This window comes from Myxocyprinus asiaticus, chromosome 36 (assembly GCF_019703515.2).
Source record: "Myxocyprinus asiaticus isolate MX2 ecotype Aquarium Trade chromosome 36, UBuf_Myxa_2, whole genome shotgun sequence".
NCBI lineage: Eukaryota > Metazoa > Chordata > Actinopteri > Cypriniformes > Catostomidae > Myxocyprinus > Myxocyprinus asiaticus.
The window spans coordinates 20,715,236-20,736,305 of record NC_059379.1 but is presented as its reverse complement, the minus strand read 5'-3'; the positions used below and the strand labels follow the sequence as shown (position 1 = coordinate 20,736,305).

At 38.9% G+C, this 21,070-nt stretch overlaps 1 protein-coding gene across 5 annotated transcripts in view; it reads left to right on the top strand.

The window, feature by feature from the left end:
- The window catches only part of LOC127427291 (actin-binding LIM protein 2-like), a 95,832-nt gene that overhangs the window by 72,239 nt on the left and 2,523 nt on the right, over positions 1-21,070 (top strand). For 2 of the 5 annotated variants that reach the window (XR_007894923.1, XR_007894922.1), the window contains 7 exons: positions 8,183-8,284; positions 9,232-9,285; positions 11,774-11,817; positions 12,408-12,513; positions 12,625-12,683; positions 14,209-14,425; positions 15,053-15,133. Coding sequence is in view for 1 of the 5 variants with exons in the window: in XM_051674799.1 (XP_051530759.1) it covers positions 8,183-8,284; positions 9,232-9,285; positions 11,774-11,817; positions 12,408-12,513; positions 12,625-12,683; positions 14,209-14,266; positions 14,418-14,425; positions 15,053-15,133 (512 nt within the window). In the remaining 4 variants the exon portion in view is untranslated. Of the gene's footprint in view, positions 1-1,467; positions 1,702-8,182; positions 8,285-9,231; positions 9,286-11,773; positions 11,818-12,407; positions 12,514-12,624; positions 12,684-14,208; positions 14,426-15,052; positions 15,134-21,070 lie in introns of all 5 variants that reach the window. The other 3 variants (XR_007894921.1, XM_051674799.1, XR_007894924.1) reach the window with 3 other exon arrangements.

Genomic DNA, 21,070 nt, shown 5'->3' with positions numbered 1-21,070 from the left:
CACTGGCCTCATTCCCGTGGGTAAAAGGACCGAGGTGGGGAGCCTATGGGGTGGCTTGCTTTCTTACGAAGGCGAGCCGCTACCGCAACGTTGCCATGGACATATCCTCGCAATGAGAACATGACTATCCACGAATGCTGTCTCCGCATGAGCAGTGCCCAGACACGAAAGACAGTGTTCGTGACCGTCAGAAGGCGAGAGATAACGAGCGCAACCAGGAATAACACACAATCGGAAAAGCATCTTTAGAAAGACGCGTCTTTAAAAAGACGTTCCGTGTGTGCCGCTCTTTTAGAGAAATATACTCTTTTAGAGAAATATACTCTTTTATTTCTGCCGAAGCGCCCAGGGGCATTCTCTGCAGTGCACCAGTGCAGAGGGGGGAGAAGCCGCTGAAATGTGCCGTCAGATCCAGCAGAGGTGAATGAAGAGTAGTATTCAGCTCAGTGAGAATGACCGTTCGGCTCCGAAGAGAAAATCTGAATGAGTGGTTGCATACCAGCTCCTTTTATACCCGTCTGTCCGGGGGAGTGGCATGCAAATACCACTTGCCAATTTTCATTGGCCTTTTTTCAAAGACCAGAGGTGTCTCGGGCTCCCAAGAGTGACCCCTAGTGTCACTACATCGACACAATCTCGAGTGAGTGACAGATAGGGAACAGTGGTTCTCATCTGTTCTGATAGAGTTGCGGAGAGCATGGAAAAATCAATGCTAAATGCAAATAATAAAATACAGCTAACCATATAATCATGCACAGGTAGGATAGCCCAATTAATAGGCTTATTAACTTTTAAAAAGGAGAAAACCCTTAAATTTTCTTTTGTTGTTGATGTTAAAGGCTGGAAATTCTACAGTAAAAAAAGTCTCTGAAAAAAATGTTAACCTAAAAAAATTACTTTATGTGCTGATATCTAAATTAACTGGTTTAATTCAAGTCAATATCAAGGAATATAATTTTACATCACTAAATCAAGCTGAATACATTAGGTTGCACTGACAAAACTCATTTCAAGGCTCAGAGCAGGTAGAACTAGCTTCTTAAAGTAACAACTGTAGGTTACCACTTTTTACAGTGTTGACAAATGAGGTAGTTGTCAACATAGACAGGTAGCATGACATGCCCTCATCCTTCAAAGCCATTAATAAAAGTATGCAAAGTAAAAGTACATCCCAGAACATGTTAAATACAGGTTACATTTGGTATTGTGTTAAAATATGGATCCTGTAGCAAAACCAGTTAAGAACCACTGTTTTACACCATCACACAAAGAGTTGCATTCTAAAATTATTTTATGAAACACAATCAATAGATTTGATACAGAATGTTTCAAATGACCATTTTTGCAGCAGTTCTACAATGATTTTCGAACAAAGTACTTTAACTCAAACATAATGTGGTTTTCAGCATAGTTGCTAATCCCATATTGCTTCCATTCTTCCCTGACTGGATGGGATCTCTTGCTCAGAGCAATACCTGGGTGTCAAATATACCACCCATCCAGACTATTCCAACACGTTGACTGTACCAACTTCGGGTAGGAATAGCTCCTATGGCATTGCCAGAGAGTCCTCCCCACTACCTTTGTACAGCAGCAGTGGTCGAAACACTCCACAGGCAGGGATCAGTGGTGTGGCCCTGCCTCTCAACCCTACCACCCTGGCCATGCTCCAACAGCACAACTACATCCCTTACTTCAGAGGTAGCACAGCTCTGCCTGCAGGCTTTTGCTCAGTACCAATCCAACACATACTGCACTTGTGTGAACTTTAATGCAGTGCACTGAAATGTGTGCCTGGAATGTTTGATAGGTAAAAGACTGACTATTTGATTGACTTCCCATGACAGTATGAAGAATTTTGAAAATGAGCTTTAACACAACTAATGTCAAAACTGCATGAGGTTCCTGCTATTGCAGGGTCATAAATTAACTTTTTTCCACACCTGCCAATGGCTGGTGAATTGAAAAAATGTACTGCCTTTGAAACTGTATTTTGTATTATTTTTTATAAAACATAAAGTATATTTTTGTCCCTATAACAACAGAATTTATTAGCTGTTTTTCCCTTGTATATTTACAACAAACAGCACAGGTCATTGTGACACTCGCAGCATAAATACTCTAGTCTACGCCTATTTTATTATTATTATTATTATTATTATTATTAATAATAATAAGGAATTTTCCACATACAGGTGCATCTCAATAAATTAGAATGTCGTGGAAAAGTTCATTTATTTCAGTAATTCAACTCAAATTGTGAAACTCGTGTATTAAATAAATTCAATGCACACAGACTGAAGTAGTTTAAGTCTTTGGTTCTTTTAATTGTGATGATTTTGGCTCACATTTAACAAAAACCCACCAATTCACTATCTCAAAAAATTAGAATATGGTGACATGCCAATCAGCTAATCAACTCAAAACACCTGCAAAGGTTTCCTGAGCCTTCAAAATGGTCTCTCAGTTTGGTTCACTAGGCTACACAATCATGGGGAAGACTGCTGATCTGACAGTTGTCCAGAAGACAATCATTGACACCCTTCACAAGGAGGGTAAGCCACAAACATTCATTGCCAAAGAAGCTGGCTGTTCACAGAGTGCTGTATCCAAGCATGTTAACAGAAAGTTGAGTGGAAGGAAAAAGTGTGGAAGAAAAAGATGCACAACCAACCGAGAGAACCGCAGCCTTATGAGGATTGTCAAGCAAAATCGATTCAAGAATTTGGGTGAACTTCACAAGGAATGGACTGATGCTGGGGTCAAGGCATCAAGAGCCACCACACACAGACATGTCAAGGAATTTGGCTACAGTTGTCGTATTCCTCTTGTTAAGCCACTCCTGAACCACAGACAACGTCAGAGGCATCTTACCTGGGCTAAGGAGAAGAAGAACTGGACTGTTGCCCAGTGTTCCAAAGCCCTCTTTTCAGATGAGAGCAAGTTTTGTATTTCATTTGGAAACCAAGGTCCTAGAGTCTGGAGGAAGGGTGGAGAAGCTCATAGCCCAAGTTGCTTGAAGTCCAGTGTTAAGTTTCCACAGTCTGTGATGATTTGGGGTGCAGTGTCATCTGCTGGTGTTGGTCCATTGTGTTTTTTGAAAACCAAAGTCACTGCACCCGTTTACCAAGAAATTTTGGAGCACTTCATACTTCCTTCTGCTGACCAGCTTTTTAAAGATGCTGATTTCATTTTCCAGCAGGATTTGGCACCTGCCCACACTGCCAAAAGCACCAAAAGTTGGTTAAATGACCATGGTGTTGGTGTGCTTGACTGGCCAGCAAACTCACCAGACCTGAACCCCATAGAGAATCTATGGGGTATTGCCAAGAAGGAAAATGAGAAACAAGAGACCAAAAAATGCAGATGAGCTGAAGGCCACTGTCAAAGAAACCTGGGCTTCCATACCACCTCAGCAGTGCCACAAACTGATCACCTCCATGCCACGCCGAATTGAGGCAGTAATTAAAGCAAAAGCAGCCCCTACCAAGTATTGAGTACATATACAGTAAATGAACATACTTTCCAGAAGGCCAACAATTCACTAAAAATGTTTTTTTTATTGGTCTTATGATGTATTCTAATTTTTTGAGATAGTGAATTGGTGGGTTTTTGTTAAATGTGAGCCAAAATCATCACAATTAAAAGAACCAAAGACTTAAACTACTTCAGTCTGTGTGCACTGAATTTATTTAATACACAAGTTTCACAATTTGAGTTGAATTACTGAAATAAATGAACTTTTCCACGACATTCTAATTTATTGAGATGCACCTCTATTTGTTGCCACATGGAGTTCTGGAGAAAAATATAGCTTTAGGCATCCTAGATAAACTTCTGCTTAAATTTTCTTCTACAGTTAAAGTGGTCAGAAAACGCACAAGTTTCAATTCGACCAAGTTATGTTGCAGTTCATTTTCATAGTGTTATTTATGGATCCTGTGCTGTTGGTATTGGATTGCAATGTGTGAACCACAGATCAAGACTTGCTGAATGTTGAGCCCCTTAGGGTTTTGTGTGCAATCTAGAAATGAAGGACTAGCTAATTATACACACGATATCACTACTCTATTCTTCATCCACCTTTCCTGAACAGGAATTGAGACAGGATTCAAACACGAAGCAAAGTGTGAAAGGCCTAGGCCAGCCCTGCACCTCAGTTTGCCCTCTCATGGTAAACCTCGGATCCTCTGGTCCTGGTTTCTCTTTCACTGTGTGTCACCAATGTATTAAAGTGACGTGAGATTGTTGGTGTACTGCAAGGTTCAGTATTTGGACCACTCTGTTTTTTATGCTTGCTGTTATTATGTTTTATGGAGAGTTTGTACGTACAGTGGGATTGCATGGAAAACTTGTGGATCTTCATTGTAAAAAGACAGTAATTTATGCACAATGACGAATGAGATTGTTGGTGGTGAGCATCAATATGTATTTACTTGCAGTAGTTGTTGTTGTGCTTCATCTGTGAAGGTGAAATTTCCCTCCATGCATTTGAGATTCAAAGTGACTATGTTTGTTGCCATTTACTTTGTGGCTGTCTCTTTTTTATTGAAATGTTAAAACGTTCAACATGTTTGCACACTCTCCATAATTGTCTTAAAAGAGTTCTCGCTTAGACCAGCAAATATTTGCAGGTGGAGATATGTATATTGCTTCATTTAGGCCCCATTTAGGCCTTGCATTAATATGCATTGTGTATCTGGATAATATCTGGATCCTCTTCTGCTGGTTTGTATTTACACCTGGCATTCCAATACCATTGTGATCGGATAGTGATTTGATCGCACTTACTACACAAAATGGAAATGTCACTTACATATTACGGTAACACTTTACAATAAGGTTGTATTTGTTATCATTAATTATGTATCATGAACTAAGAGTAAATAATATTTTTTATTTACAGTTTTTATTTATCAAGGTTAATGTTAATTTATGTAAATACAATTGATCTTGGTTAGTTCATGTTAATTTGTAATGCATTACCTAATTTTAACATATACAACTTTTAATTAAAAAAAAAAAAATTAGCATATGTTGAAATTAACACTAACCAAGATTAATAAGTGCTGTAAAAGTATTATTTATTATTACGTCATGTTAACCAATTTAGTTAGCTAATGTTAACGAGTACAACCTAATTGTAAAGTGTTACCCATATTAATTTCTACTTATGTTATTGTATGCAGATAACGAAAATGCTTTAGCATTTACACAATAAAATGTGGTCAGAATCAGTCCCTGACCACCTATGAATGTGGTTTTAGTGATCTGATCACAATACGTTCACAATACGTCTCGAGTGCATTTATACCTAAATGCAGTCAAGTGCTATCCGATTGGGATTCGTTCACCGAAAACGCATGGTAAATCCATGTGTGAAGGGGGATTAGAATATATTGGGGTGTATTGGAAGAGAGATCACTACCCCACAACTGTGAAACTAAAAATGTGAGCATCTCTGGTTAGGTTACTGGTGGGTTACTGAGAGACATATAAAGCCATATGACTTTGCCATGGACCATTCCATTGTCTGTTGTTCTGATGCCTGAGAAAAAGAGGAAAAGATAATGGAAAGCAAGAATATAAACTCTTAATATTTACTTTTTGTAAATCAAGCTAGAAATTTCTGTTTTGTGGTTTCTCTGCAAGAAGTTGAGAGAGTGGGAATAAAGTTCACAGGAGAAGATTATACGGCCAAAGCTGTAGTGAAGTTGTAATTTTTGGTGGTTTGCCAAACGCAGTGGCATAAACTTCGGCCCTGCAATCCCAGGCCAAAGTTTGTATGCAGCATGAAAGCGCATTGAGCAGGGGCAGACTGGGAAGAGTAATCGGCCCGGGATTTTACATAGAAACTGGCCCTAAAGTTGTTGAGCGGGGGGTGTCGCTGTCCTTTTCTGCATATGCAGCCCCCTTCGGCTTATCGTGGTGCCGTTTTGTGGCCCGTTCTGCATAACACGGCGACCCATTTCAGCTTATCGCGGCCCATTCGGCCCCGTTTCGTGGCCAGCCCACCGGGAAAATTCCCGGTTCTCCCGATGGCCAGTCCGCCCCTGGCATTGAGGTTATGGATGTAGTGTGCTGTTTATGATTCACTTAGCTGTCTAATTGACCTTTTATTGGTTAAGGACCCACATAAGAGGAAACTTGGGATCCCTTATGGTTTGCAAAGACTGCACATGGCTGCCTCGATTTTGTAATATTGCCAACTGAGTTTGGTTCCTTTTTAAGATATATTAAATTACATTTAAACATTTAAGTCTGTTAATTGACTGAATAGGTGTAAGTGATGAAACACGTGTGCATGGGATGGTAGGAATGATAAAGAATACTGCTTTAGTGCAATCAGGGCTGATATAATCTCAAAACACAATGTAGTGATTACCTTGAGTGTCAGTGTGAAACCCCATTTGCAACACATTTTACTTCTGTAATGTCACATAATGTATTACCAGGGAAAACAGGATGAATTGCAAAAAAACTTGATTTCATCCATTGGGAATTACATGGATCATGAAAATTGAGTGTTCCAGAATGGAGCCAGACCTGAATGCAGACCTGAATGGTGCCAGATCTAAATGTTTTAGAATTTTGTTTACTAAAACAGTGCTTCAATAACTATTTGGATATTGGCTAACATTATCCTATAGCTTGCCTGGCTTAGGTGATGTCAGCAGAACATGAAAGTTGTTTCAGAGGAAGATCAAGTGATTACATTTCCATTTAAGAGAATTAACAACAGAATGTTTAAACGTTCACAATAAGACCAGAAGTGAAAAAAGGCCCATATTGATTTCATGTTGCCTTGAAAGGAAAAATTCACCCAAAAATACAACTTCTTTCATCATTTATTAACCCTCATGTCATTCCAAACCTGAATGACTTTATTATGCAGTACACAGAATGAGATGTTTCAGTGAATATTGTGGGCTGAGTTTGGAACAACATGGGTGAATAAATGATGACAGAATTTTAATTTTGGGTTTACTATCCCTTTAATAAATCCAAGAAGTATGTGATGAATTAAGACATCCTTCTTGATGAGAAATTACTGTAAGAGCCTTGAGAGAAGACTGATAATCTTCATACTCCACAATGTGCTGTAGTCTTGTGATATGTGTATGTTTGGTCAATTTTATGACACTTTCCTACTCTCCCAGTTCCAGATGTGTGGATTTTAACCTGATAGAGGGTGAATTTTAACTAACAGCACTTTGTGTATTTAATGGCGTGTGCATGTGTCTGAAGGAAATTTGCAAGTGTGCGTGTTTGTGTGTGAAAGAGAAAAAGAAAAAGGAGACAGAAAAAGAGATATCTCTTGATTTGCAAACTACTTAATGTCCATGTACTCAAATTGCATATTCGCACCATCTCACAAATACAATGTAGAACACTGTTTTTGAAAAGCTGAATTAGAGATTCTCTCTTTTCCTCTCCTTTACTCTATTGATAATTGAGTGTGATTATCAATAGTTAATCTCTTCCTCCAAAGATGCTAATAACTTCATGGCTCAGCCTGCCGATGACAGTAAATGCTGTCTTTATTCTCAGTGAGTGTAAATTCAGATCCGCTCAGTGACTTGAAGTGCAATCACACTAGACTTTGGCTCTATTCACTTCCATTTACACGCAGGTGAAAGCAGGAGATTTGGTGAACTCATAATAGACCATGCCAATTTATATGACAAAAAGACTTTGACACATAGAGATTCAAAATGTCTCAGATTAACCTCTTGGCTCAATACAAAGGATACAAACTTCTATGCTGCATGATTTGCAGTGTTGCAGGAAAGTGAAGTAGATAGTAAATAGTTTTTAATGTATTATTACTTGGTATTTATATATTTTATTTATTAAAAACCGAAAAGTGTGACATCATATCCTCAATGATTTCACATGCTTAACGCCTAGTGTGACCACACTTTTACCTGCTCTATTCAAGCAGAGCACATAAGTTTGATTGTCTGCTGAACAGATGCCATCACTGTAAACGCAGCATACTTTCATCTCAAATGCAAAAGCAAATTAGTTTTCAGTGAATTTTAGCTGGCTGTATTGTGAGGTTGTTGAAATCAGAGCTGAATGGTTTGTGACTCAAAGCAGTTTAATTCTAGTTGTTTGCAACTCACCCTTTCTTCTTTTCTTTTCTCCTTTGTGTCTGGTGTGACCTTCACTCCCGGAGGTAGTGAAAGCGGGCGAAGTACCCCCAGTCTGTCCACCTACTCTGATGGCAAATCTCCTTCCTCTACATATGTTGCTGCCCCACGCCATTTCCACATCCCAGGTAGGCCCGCTTGTCACTTTGCTAAAACTCATACACTTTAGCTTCAGGTATACCTCTAACATATAATTTATTACGACAACATTTGGATCATCAGATTTGCAACCTACCCTTGACTATTCTGTCAAACTGAATAATAAAAATTAATATCCTGCCATGTTGTGCCTCATGATATTTTCATAAAGATCACAGTCATTTTGTGCTCTGTACACCTATTGCATTTGTATCAATGCACATGTATGTTTTGCTGAAGTAAGCAAATACCTATTATTAGTACATCAAATTGTTTTTACTGCCATTAGTCATTCCTGGATATAGTTCAAATCAACCTAATTATCAGTTTCATGTGTTTTCTGACCATGGCATTTCCTTAAATTTTTTTGATGACATCTCCTGTTTCCAATGTTGAACTGCTCTGCAAATGACCCACATGTTTTAGATTATATACAAATATTTCCTTGAGGTAATGTTTAAGAACAATCGTGAGATTGGGCTGACCTAAACAAGTTGCAAAGATACACATGCTGTGTCAATTATTAGGACATTGTGTCATTGAAATTACACCATTAATCTCCCTATTTTCCTCTCAACATTTTATGCTGCAGTCTCTAGCAAAGCATGTTCTAAATTGAAACTGAGATAAGCTGTACGTTATTTATGACTTAAAACACATGATTCAGAATGCAGAAAAATACATATTTGAAATCCATTTCTTAAAAGTTCAGGAATTGCTTGATTGTTGCATGCTGACCACAAACATTTCAGGACATGACAATTATGAGATGAAGTTCATATATATTGAATATCTTGCTCAGTACATTTGCTGCCCTTTCTTTTGCCCTGATTCCATCCTTTAATAACTCATGCTTCTTTATTCATCTTCTTTCTCTTCTGCGTTTTCTCCCTCCACTGCTCCTATCACACTCTCTCTGTCTCTCTTCCATTCTCAGAGACAAAAGTCAAAGATAATATCTATAGAAAACCCCCTATCTACAAACAGCATGGTACAGTTCAGTCCTCGTACAGCCATGTCTCTTTGCATGCTGTAATGCATGTAACCATGGTACCTGTTGCCATGGAACCCTGTTACCTTTGACCCTTCTTCTGTCTGCTGGTTTCCATTTCAGCTCCTAACAGTAGGCATTGAAAAGGAGTTTAACAAATCCCCCCCAAAAGGTACTTGTCATGCACCAGTCAAAAACCTAATGGTTTCTGGTTGTGCATCTGCAGACATCTTGATCACATGATCAAAGTGTCATATTGCATCCCTGTTTATTGAGTAGTTTATTTTGTCTCTAGCGGATAGCCCTGAATTATTATTACCTTGCTGGAAAATCCAGATTAAGTTGGTAGCTGTGTCTTGGAACATGGTAGCTGGTGTCCAGCTGGTCTTAGCTGGTCATTAGCTGGTTGACCATTCATCATGGTGTGATGTTTTTTTTTTTTTTTTTTGCTGTTCCAAGATGGTCTACAGCTAATGGTCTTCTTGTACCAGCAAAATACCATCTTAGACCTGTTAGAAACCAGCTACAGGTACGATGTTACAAATCACAGCTCTCAGCTTAAATTCCAGAAGGGCTGTGCCAAGTAATGCCATATTACATTTTTAACACTTACATTTAATGTAAATAATGCCTTTGATATGATCAACAAAATCCTTTACATTTATTTTATACATTTGTGGTATTTGTATTGGTTTAGCCTGACATGGAAACAGCAGTCAGATATATTCCTTATTTTATTTTTGTACCACTCTCCATCCATACATACTCATTTGTCAGTTGCAGCACAGTGTCCCATCTGTGGTCTTGTGATTTCGATGTTAGACGATGTTTGGTGTCTGTGTAACTCATTGGTTCGGTGAAAAGTCAAAGGCATTTGTGTAACCCATTGTGACTGATTTAAAGGCATCCAAATAGCTCGTTGTGATTGGGTGGTGATTGGATTGGACTTGACCTGTATCTTTTTACCTTTGGTCCTGAACTTGCACACTGGATTGACATTGTGTTTAGTTGTCACTATTCACTTGCCTGTTGGTTCTGTTCAAAAATGTGTTGTCCTCCCTTAATCAACTGAGTTCTGATTTTTTTTTCACTCTCTAAAATCATGGCTACACTGATAATATCAGATAATATATGGTTTATGTGTATATATAATATATGGTTTATGGGTATATAACAATATTTTCATTTTTGCTGTTTGTCCACTGTGGTTCCTTGCATGGTGTATTTAAAGATGCTGTAAGCGATTTTAGCATTCAGGAGCTTTCATGTGACTGAGCTGTTGAGCCACGGCCCCTAATTCCAAAACCCACCCTCCAAAGATAATTTTGAGACTAAAACTGAGCAAAAGAGCAGCAACAGGCTTGTTCAAGATGCCGAACACCTCACCTTAAAGGTAGACCAGAGTAGACAGCTGCAGTCAGGGGAGGAGTGAAATACGTGCTGTCAAGTCGGACATTACTCACTTCTCATCGTGGATAAGATACCTTCGAGATCAAAGGCAGATATTGCAGGATTCACCTTCATGCGCTGTTGCTGATAAAGTGGATATAATTAAAATTCTGTTGCTTTAAAATGAAAATATGATGAAAAAGACACTCAATGTACCTGTTATTTAATTTCGCCAATAAAACGTGTCTTTCCATCCATTTTTAGTTTAATAAAGACACATATTTTAGATATTTCAGAAATATGATAAAAATCACATATCCCATACAAAGATCGCTCTATCAGAGTGTTGGGAAAATTCACATATAAATTATACAAACAAAACATGATATTAGAGATAAACCTTTCAGAAGAGAACAAAACATCATGGTTGTTTAAGCCAATGAGCATTAAGCTGTCATCAGCAAGTCGTTTCCCATCATACCTTTATTTAGCGCAGTCTTTGTAAAAAAAACTCTCCTGACGGCGGGGCAGCCAACTGCGCCCGACTGCTCTCCCCCAACTGCGCCCAACTGCGCCGCCTGGCATGGATTTTTGGCATACGTCAGCATAACATCAAAGCAAGTCAGACCACACTCGGACAAATTTCTAACCGGCATGCACCTCACGGTGATCACTGGTGATCAGTGCTGCGCAGATTTTGCTCATCTCGAACCAGTCTCGTTGTTTGTTTCTGTGGCTGTCAAATTCAACAGTGGTACAATAGCGCTCTCAACTGACAATACAACTGAATCATAGCCTAAATGATCTGCTTTGAATGCAACGCAATGAGAACGAGCAAAATGATTGATAGGTGAATAGCATCAATGTCCGCGGTTCGCGGACACATTTTTATTGCTGTACACAAAGTCTACAGCTGTCACAGAGACCGGTGAGATATCTCAGGACACTTATTCCATTAATAACTTTAAGGGAGTAGGAATTTTTTTTGCATACTTTTCCAAGAAATAAATCGCTTGCAGCACCTTTAAATCAGTGTCACTCCCTCAGAAAGTGAAAATAGTCATTTAGGATGTATTTAAACTGTCTTACTGTGCTCCAGCTTCCAGAACCTCTTGGCAAGATGGTGATGATGTAGACAGAAAGGTGACTGATTTATTTATATAAACATCAGTTTATTAAGTTATCCAATCTAAATATTAAAGCTCTGTTGTTAATTTAATCAAACTTATATATCTGGCACATCCCATACAGTGGCCCAAAAAAGTATTTAAGCCATTTGTAAACATTTACGAATGTCACTGCATGAAATAACAAAATACCAAACCAAATTACTTTCATTTTAAAGATAGCACAGGCACACTTTTCAAGCAAAACTTTTCACAAAAACAAGTTTGTCAGGTTTTAAATTTGAACAATTAAGATCAAGATATTTGGACACTTTCTGGTTGTCATGATCATGTCATTTATTTTTAATGGAGTCATTGAAAAAAAAAATGATTAGAAAAGTGAAATTCTGAGAAAAAGTGAAGCATCATTTGTTTGCAGATGCCACTTGGTTTGATATTTAGTTAAATATAAAATTAAATTCATACATTTTTAAGTGTGGCTTAAGTATGCATACGTGTCTGAATACTTTTTTGGGACCATTGTAAATCCCTAGTTTTTTTCATGAAGTTATTTATTTAAATATAACAAGATTTTCTATATCTGATGACTGTTGTGTTTGTCAATAGACCAGAACAAGTTGGATGAACCTGAAGAGTGAGATTGATGGACAGTCTCCAGACATCGACCCCAGGACCTCCACCCACAGCTTGCCCACTGATATGTCTCAGCCCAGTGAGTAGTCAATCCGATTCCTCCACCTTAGTCCCCATGAACATGATGCTTGAGTAGAATTCTGTACATTGCATATGCTGTATAGTCTGTCTATCCAACTCTCTTTTACAGACTTTCCATACAACAAGTCTGCTTCGCTGCCAGGATATGGGCGGAATGGCATATACAAGGTAAACACATAGAGTGTCTGTAAAGACGCATCATTGCATACATTATTTAGGTCAACGCCATAAGAGCTCAAGACAAGGGTTTGGAGTCGAGTAGAAGTTCTTATTCAGTACCGGTTCCATTGAACCAAAAGTTATTATTTTTGTTGTGTCCAACTCAAACCAAGAATTGTTACTGTGTTTATTCAGTATATATATATATTTTTCATTATAAAATTAGAGCAAATTATGGAAAGCGGGGATCCTTCCTCAAAGGTACTAATAGAATTGTTAATGGAACCGATATGGAACTGGAATCATTAAAGACCTTGATAATTTCCATACTCAAGACCCCATCATGAAAATTGCACACAAGAACAGCATGCTTTTCAGACTCTCCATCTGTCCGTGATCTTTCTTTCCGCATGTTTTGGAACATATGTGAGCTGTGGTCACGAATACTGTCACTCCCTTTCTAAGCATTGAAGAATCTTGTTTGATCCTAGTTTGATTTGTCAAATCCAGCTGCTGGGACACGGAATGGTGTTCTATCACACACATGGATAGATGCATGACACAGTCACACAGTTAGTCTAAAGATTTAGCTGAGGAAGCCATAATGCTGGGAGGGTGTGTCTGTATTAATGTGCTTGCGTGCATTTAGTCTTGTTTCCCACCCTCTGGCAGTTTTCCACGTTCACTTTGATTTTTTAATTAAAATCTGGCCCCCTCACACAGGAAGGTTTACTGGAATATTCTCTGTAAATGTGTTGCAATAGCAGAAAGTCCATATGCACTCTTCATTTAAAAAATTGGTTTAGATCTTTCATCTTTGATGCTGTTCTGATGCCAATGTCTTTGTTTGATAGTGGTCTTGAAGCTTTCCCTATACACAAGGTGGCAGTATTTTACAGCTGTTCTTTGTAGCCAACTCCCAGGACAATAAGCTAAAGACAAAAAATATGACCTATTCTTGATTTCTAATCTGGTCTGACTTAGTTTCATATTTCACCCTTACTTTCCACAAGAAATCACAAAGGCATGTGAAACAGAAAGCTAGTCATAGATCAATGTTTGTTGCCAAACACACCACAAGCCCCAGCCCAAAGGATTCAAGCCGCTGTCTGCACTAGACTTTAACCTTTAACCTCAGGAAATTAAAGAAAAACTTTCACCGTTACTGCAACCAGTCTTTATGTTAGAGCCCTGTTCACACATGATATTGTTACTCTCTCTGGTTTTTGTGTTCCCTGCACAAGTAATTTCACACACATACAGTAATTTCACACACCATTGCACTTGTGTATATGGCTGTGTGACAATAAAGTGATTTGATTTGATTTGATTTGATTGATTAAACCATAGCTAGTATAAAAGAAAGATATTTAGCCTTTAAGCCACTGTTTTAGTATTAGGTGTGAAAGGATGGGCAATATGAGATTGCTATGCTTTCTTTATGTTGATGAATATGCAATGACTGAACAATTTTGCATTAAAGGTGTGTGCACAGTATACAATTTTAAGAATGTCATGCCTTGTTTTTTACTAGGCGGCTGATCTTGTTGAGGATGATGCAGACCATGACTCTAGCTGGGGTGGAATGAGAGGTGAGTGAATATTTAACTTACATATTGAAAATTAAAAGATGAGTTGTGTTTGTAACACCCAAGAACTCAGATTAACAGTGGTAATTTGCTATATTTCTCTTTTTTTATATATATATATCAACCTCTTTCCCGTTTTCCCTTCCTTTCGCAGAGTACAAGGTAAGTTTTATGTTTATAATCAAGTCTGATGCTGATGTGCTGATTTTAATTATCTCTATCACACAATGGTTAGACTTTATCCCATTTTGTAGAATACACATTGCTGAATGCAGAAATATTAAAAGTCCCAACACATAAGCAATACAGAGATTTGCAAACTTTAGCTTTTTGGCAATTTTTCTTTTGTATCTGTACTATGTCAGCAATACTTTACAACAAGGTTTTATTCATTAACTTTAGTTAACTACAGTAGTTATCATGAACTTACAGTAAACATTACATGTACAGCACTTATTAATCTTGGTTAGTGTTAATTTCATTCAAAGTGTCATATATTATACAATTTTTTAAATGAAAAGTTGTATTTGTTGGCATTAGTTGAATTGTGTATTATGAACTAACAATGAACTAATGTATTTTCATAAATTAACAATAACCAAGGTTAATATATGCTGTAAATAAAAAGATTGTACATTGCTAGTTTATGATACCTAATGCATTTACTAATGTTAACAAATAGAATCTTAGTGTAAAGTGTTACCAATTTGTCTTATAGTATATTTTACATGTTATTTGTGTGGATCTGTGTAATTGAGTTTCTTTCGCATGCATGCACATGTGTTCCAGGTCTACCCTTATGAAATGCTAGCTGTGACTCACAAAGCCCGAGTAAAACTACCACGTGATGTGGACCGCACCAGACTGGAGGTAAAGGCAATATTTTATTAGAACTTCAAACTTTCTTCTCTTTCATGTCTTTCCTTTTCTGTTTCCTCTCTATGTGGCCTGTTTGTTTTCTGATTGAAGGCCTTATTTTAAGAAGCATGATACATGCTTCTATCATTCATGCAAAGTCAGTGGACATGGCCTTGAAGTTTTGGTATTTTCTTGCAAGCAGGTGCTAAGTCTAGGCACAAGTGTGTTTGGCAAGACTGCGCGTGCAAATGCTAATGGGCTGGGTCAAGTGCAATTTAATTCTGAAGTTCTTCTCTGGTTATTGCAACATCAGCACCCTATTATATAGTCCATTCCCTGTCAAGCACCAGCAATATAAACAAAGACAGCACTTTCAAAAGAATTTGGTAGTGTAAATGGGCTGTATGCAATGATTTAGAAGAATAGAAATATGGACGTTCTTTTGTGCATTAACTGCGTCCTTGTTGAATGTCATGTATATTTCTAGTGATATGCTCCTTTTATATGCATAGAAAATGTGGTTCTCTAAATTATTGAGAAATCATGGCTAGTATTAATAGTGATTGTATCAGCCTTCCAGGTTAGGCTGTGGCTCGAGGAACCTTTTTTTCTTCTTTTTTTTTTTTTTTTGCATGCGCTTCACTTCTATCAGTTGATTTTGCTTTAAAAAAAATTATTTATTGAAACATGAACATCTTAAACCAAAAATATTTCTAAATTCAAGTTACATTCAAACTAAATGAAAATATAATTAAAATAACGAAGTGCTCAAAAAATCATATATACAGTAACCATCTCCCCAAATCTAAACATTTTACCCACTCTAACTTCTTCCACTGGCACCGTTTGCAGTGAATTAAAAATTACTCCATGACAACAGGTGGAAAAATACCAATATACATTAGATCATAAATACAATTGTAAATTTAAACAATAATAATAATAATTGAAATATTAACCATGACCTCAAGAAAGTTTAACACAAATCTCATACATTTTTGTTTCAGAAAACGGCTTCAACAGTGATTGTCAGGGACATTATTTGATGATCCACTATATTTTCAGAGTTTGAACATGAACTTTATTATTACCTGTTGGTGGAATCTCCAAGCTACAATGCAGGAACTGAGTTAAGACTTTGCGCTGAGAATAGAGGTGCTCCTGAATTGTCTTAGCGCAATGATCTATTTCTCAGAACAATAGCAAATCATGGATTGTGCCACTATTAACGTGCAATACACCCACAGTTTGTGTGCAAATAATTCCAACCATGCCCATTTGCGTTGGCATGAAAATTGCCCTTAGATAAGCCATTGCACATTGCACAGTGCCTAGCGTGGCTACGAAAATAGAACCATCAATATCTTAACAAGCCTTTATGCAATGTAGATGATTTCAATTTAGTGTTGTTTATGTGTAGAGGGTTTTCTTTTGTTTATATTGAGTTTGACTGGTTTGCACTATGGAGCAAGATTTTATTAAGTTGTGATTGATGATACATTTGTAATAATATTTACAAATAGTTTTGTTTTTTTATTACGGACTGCAGGTTGCTGTTCAGTTCTTGGGTCTATATATTTCCTATGTTGCTATTGCTATTCAACGTTTAATTATAATTCTGTTAAAATTAATTTAATCCGTAACTGGGTTAAAGTACAGAAGAAGGCAGACAGGTGAAAAGTAGTTTTTTTGTGTGTATGCAAGAGTGCATATCTGCCTGTGTGTGAATGTTTGCGGGGTTATGCTGCAGATGTCTCTGCTTTGTTGGACCACAGTTCACTTGCTCACGGCCAACACATAATATATCCTCTGTGTTCCTGGACATTGTCTCAGTGTTATTAGTGGGTTTTAATGAAAAAGGGAGGAGAAATGTCTGCCTCATTTTAACTTCAGTGTGAGTTAGGAGAGATGCTAAGTTAAATTGCAATACCTCACAATGTGTCTATAAAAATGACTGCTCTCCTGAAATGAGAGACCATTGTCACATTTGTTAGAACTGAGAGCAATTGGAGTCATTCTCCCAGTGGGAGGCACTCACAACACCCAAACAGAAATGTTTTGGTTACTGCCGTTCCTTGATGGAGGGAACGAGACGTTGTGTCGATGCAGTGACACTTGGGGTCGCTCTTGGGAGCCCCAAACACCTCTGGTCTTTGAGAAAAGGCCAATGGGAATTGGCGAGTGGAATTTGCATGCCACTCCCCCGGACATACAGGTATAAAAGGAGCTGGCTAGCAACCAAGGGGAAAGACACTGCGGAGACCACACCCTGCCCGAAGGGGAGGTAACGTGTGGAGAATACGTCACATGGACTTACTGACCGGCAGTATCGCATGTGGAAGAAGTCCCGCGGTAGGTCCTACCCGGAGGGGAGGAGCTCTACAAGCATGGCGACCGGTGGCAGAGGGAGGTCTGCCCAAGGAAGATGCGGATTTACCAACATGAAAATCATACCACGGAAAATACATCACACGGGGTTACCCACGGGCAACCAGCACTTGTGGAGCACCTACCCCAGTACAGGGCATACTAGCGCACGTACTGAGCCGGCATCAAATTTCTCCGCCGAATTCGTCTGCCACAGCGCTAAGGAGGGAAGACATCCAGGGTTCATTGTCTCGTGAACTCGCATGGGGGAAAAAGCACACGTCTTCCCCTCCAGGAGGGAGGTAACCCGCATCTTACCAGAGTTACCGTAGATGTAACCCGCATCTACGGTAACTCCGGTACACAAGCGGTACACCCGGCCAGCTGCCCCGCATACTTACCTGTTCTTATCTGACAACACACGGGATGAAACCGGCTCAACCCAGAGATTATAAAATCTCACAAAGGTATTGGATGTTGCCTAGCCCGCTGCTCTACAGATATCTGCTAGAGAGGCGCCGTTGGTCAAGGCCAAGGAGCCCGCCACACTCCTAGTGGAGTGTGCTCGTAGTCCCAAAGGGGTCAGCACATCTTGGGCCAGATACGCCAGATCCCACGAGGGAATGAGGCGCGGCCTAGGAGGATTCAACCTCCTCGCATCTCTAAGGAACCTGATGATCAGGTTGTGCTTCCTGAGGGACTTTCTGTCCACCGCGTCATGGTGCGCTGCTACAGCGGCCATATACACCTTCAAGGTGGAGGAGGACAGCCGCCCCTCCAACCTCTCCTGCAGGAAGGAAGGCACCGACCCATCTGCACATCTCTGGAGGTCTTCACCTCAGGAAGAACACCAATTTGTGAACAAACGGCACTTCAAGGCATACAGGCGCCTCATAGAGGGAGCCCTGGCCTGAGTGATCGTGTCTGAGAACCGGTGGTAGGCCACTTAGGTCTTCCGTGTCCCATCCAGGGGCCAGACATGCAGACTCCAGAGGTCTGGTTGCAGGTGCCAGATGGTGCCCCGTCCCTGAGAGAGGAGGTCCTCCTTCAGGGGAACTTGTCAGGGAGGGGCTGTCACAAGGAGCATGAGCTCCGAGAACCAAGACTGGGTAGGCCAGTAGGCAGCGATCGTGGCCATCAGAGGCGGAGAGTTAATGACCGCAACCAATACACAATCACAATCAACTAGACACAGACGGAAAGGCATCTTTAAAAAGATGCTCTCTGTCAGTGCCACTCTTTTAGAGGAAAATATACTCTTTCATCAGAATATATACTCTCTTAGCTGTCAAAGCGCCCAGGGATGTACTCTGCACTAGTCGTGCATGATGGGGAGAAACCGCTGTAATGCGCCTTATATCCAACAGCATACAAATCGCGAGGTGAATGGAATGGAAGTGGAACTCGCTGATTCAACACCGCTCAGCTCCGAAGAAAAAATCTGAATGAGTGGTTGCGAGCCAGCTCCTTTTATACCCATATGTCCGGGGGAGTGGCATGCAAATTCCACTCGCCAATTCCCATTGGCCTTTTCTCAAAGATCAGAGGTGTTTGGGGCTCCCAAGAGCGACCCCTAGTTTCACTACATTGACACAACGTCGAGTGAGTGACAGATAGGGAAAAAGAATTTCAGCATCTGTTTGGAGAAGTGTAAGACACCCACACATCTGCAAGTGTTACAGTATCACATACAAGAGGGCTTGAAAGCATAAAGATTTATACAAATCCATTATGGAATGTTTTAATCCCAAATTGAGCTCACAGGCTTGAAAGACTGGAAACTTTCACAGCACCCCAGCGGTGCTCGTAATCCTGCTTGAACAACTGCAAAGGTTTAGGTGACATGCATATTGATGTTTGTAATTATTGTCAATATTGTGTCATTTTTTCTCGCTTTTTAATCTGTAATGACGTTTGCTCTGTGCAGATATTGATAGCAGAATAAACACAGTTTTTAGAATCCTGGCAGAGGCCTTTGGGTTTGTTCTGATTAAGTTTGATTAGCCCTCTGACTGTGTTATTTTAGGCCTTTATAGTTGGATGACTATAGCATGGAGCTATTCTGCCTGCTTGATTTGTTTAACTTTGCAAAGTATTGCCATTTTTGTAACTAAGATATAACGTGTCTGAATAGTTGATGTTCCGATGTACAAAAATACATTGCAGTCATTTCAGCTCTCAGAATAAATGTAAGTTATTATAATGTACATGACAAGTTGGTAGGTTTGGTCTTGGGAGATTAGATCTGCTTACACTACTGTTGCAGAGCAAATACGAAGATTTGCAACTGCTAGAACATACTGTACATAGACATGTTTTGTTGAGCATGGAAGACATGCTCCTGCACAATTATACATACATAGGACACACTGCATCAAGCATGTAGGACATGCAGCTACTGCACAATAAGATACACATACAATCCCTGTGAAGCAGATCTAGACAAGTGGTGCTGGGGAGGAGGAGTGTTTCAGTGAAAAACTATTGCAGTGCGCTGTAGTGAACCAGCTTACAGTATCTGCAAATAACTGAGGCAATTCAAATGTTAGACAGAGTATGCAAGTTAATTTGCTTACAAATTACATGTCAACTGACCTATCAGCTGGGCCATAAAATATGCAAGCCGATTGTCTAACACAGGGGTTTTCAAACTTTTTGATGCCAAGTACTTTATAAAGACCCAAATTTACTATGTGAGAAAAATAGTATGCATGATATCATAAAGACATGTTAGCAAAATTAAATAATTGGCTTTTATATCGTCATTGTACTAAATCCTAAATAAATTATTAATATATGATATATGAAATATTACCTTTAAAAAATATTTCCTTTTTATTAAGTGTGCAATGTATCTTTTTTTAATCATATTTCACTGTTAGACTTTGTTAGATGTGTACATCTGAAGATAAACATATTAATTTTAATTAATTTGTATAGCACTTTTCCACAATAAATATTGTTCCAAAGCAGCTTTACAGAGAATATGGCCTTACAACCTCCAGTGACCAAGCTAAAGGTTCTAGAAATATTTTAATCACAAAAATACACAGTATGCAGTTGTTTTTATTTCTTATGGTTAAAAAATGTTGGTGTCAATAGAATAAAATATTCATGATTAATCTTATGATTTCATTCAAATTCCATGATGTCAAACTTGTTTTTTTTTTTTTCTTTCCTTTGAAAATGTCCAGAGACCCCCTAGCATCCCTTTGCGGCTCCCTGGTGGTCCCCGGACCCCAGTTTGAAAACACCTGGTTAAACAGAATACATGTTCAAAGGAAATATCAGCTTGCGCCATGTAGAGTTTTGAAACTGAAATTATGATCATATTTTCAAAATTGACTTTTTGGTGGTTTTGCCTCAATGACTAGTCAACTACTCTGTCTTAGGGAAGCCCTGTATAATTAGGCTAGTTTAGAGTTCACCTGAACCTGGTTGGACGTGATTCTTAGGGGGCGTTAACAGGTAAAACACTACAGCATGCACATTAAAGCACCACCTGCTAAAAATACCAAAATTAAACTAGTTGACAACACTAATCAAATAGTGGGTTTTTGGACAACTAGTTGAGTAGTCAAT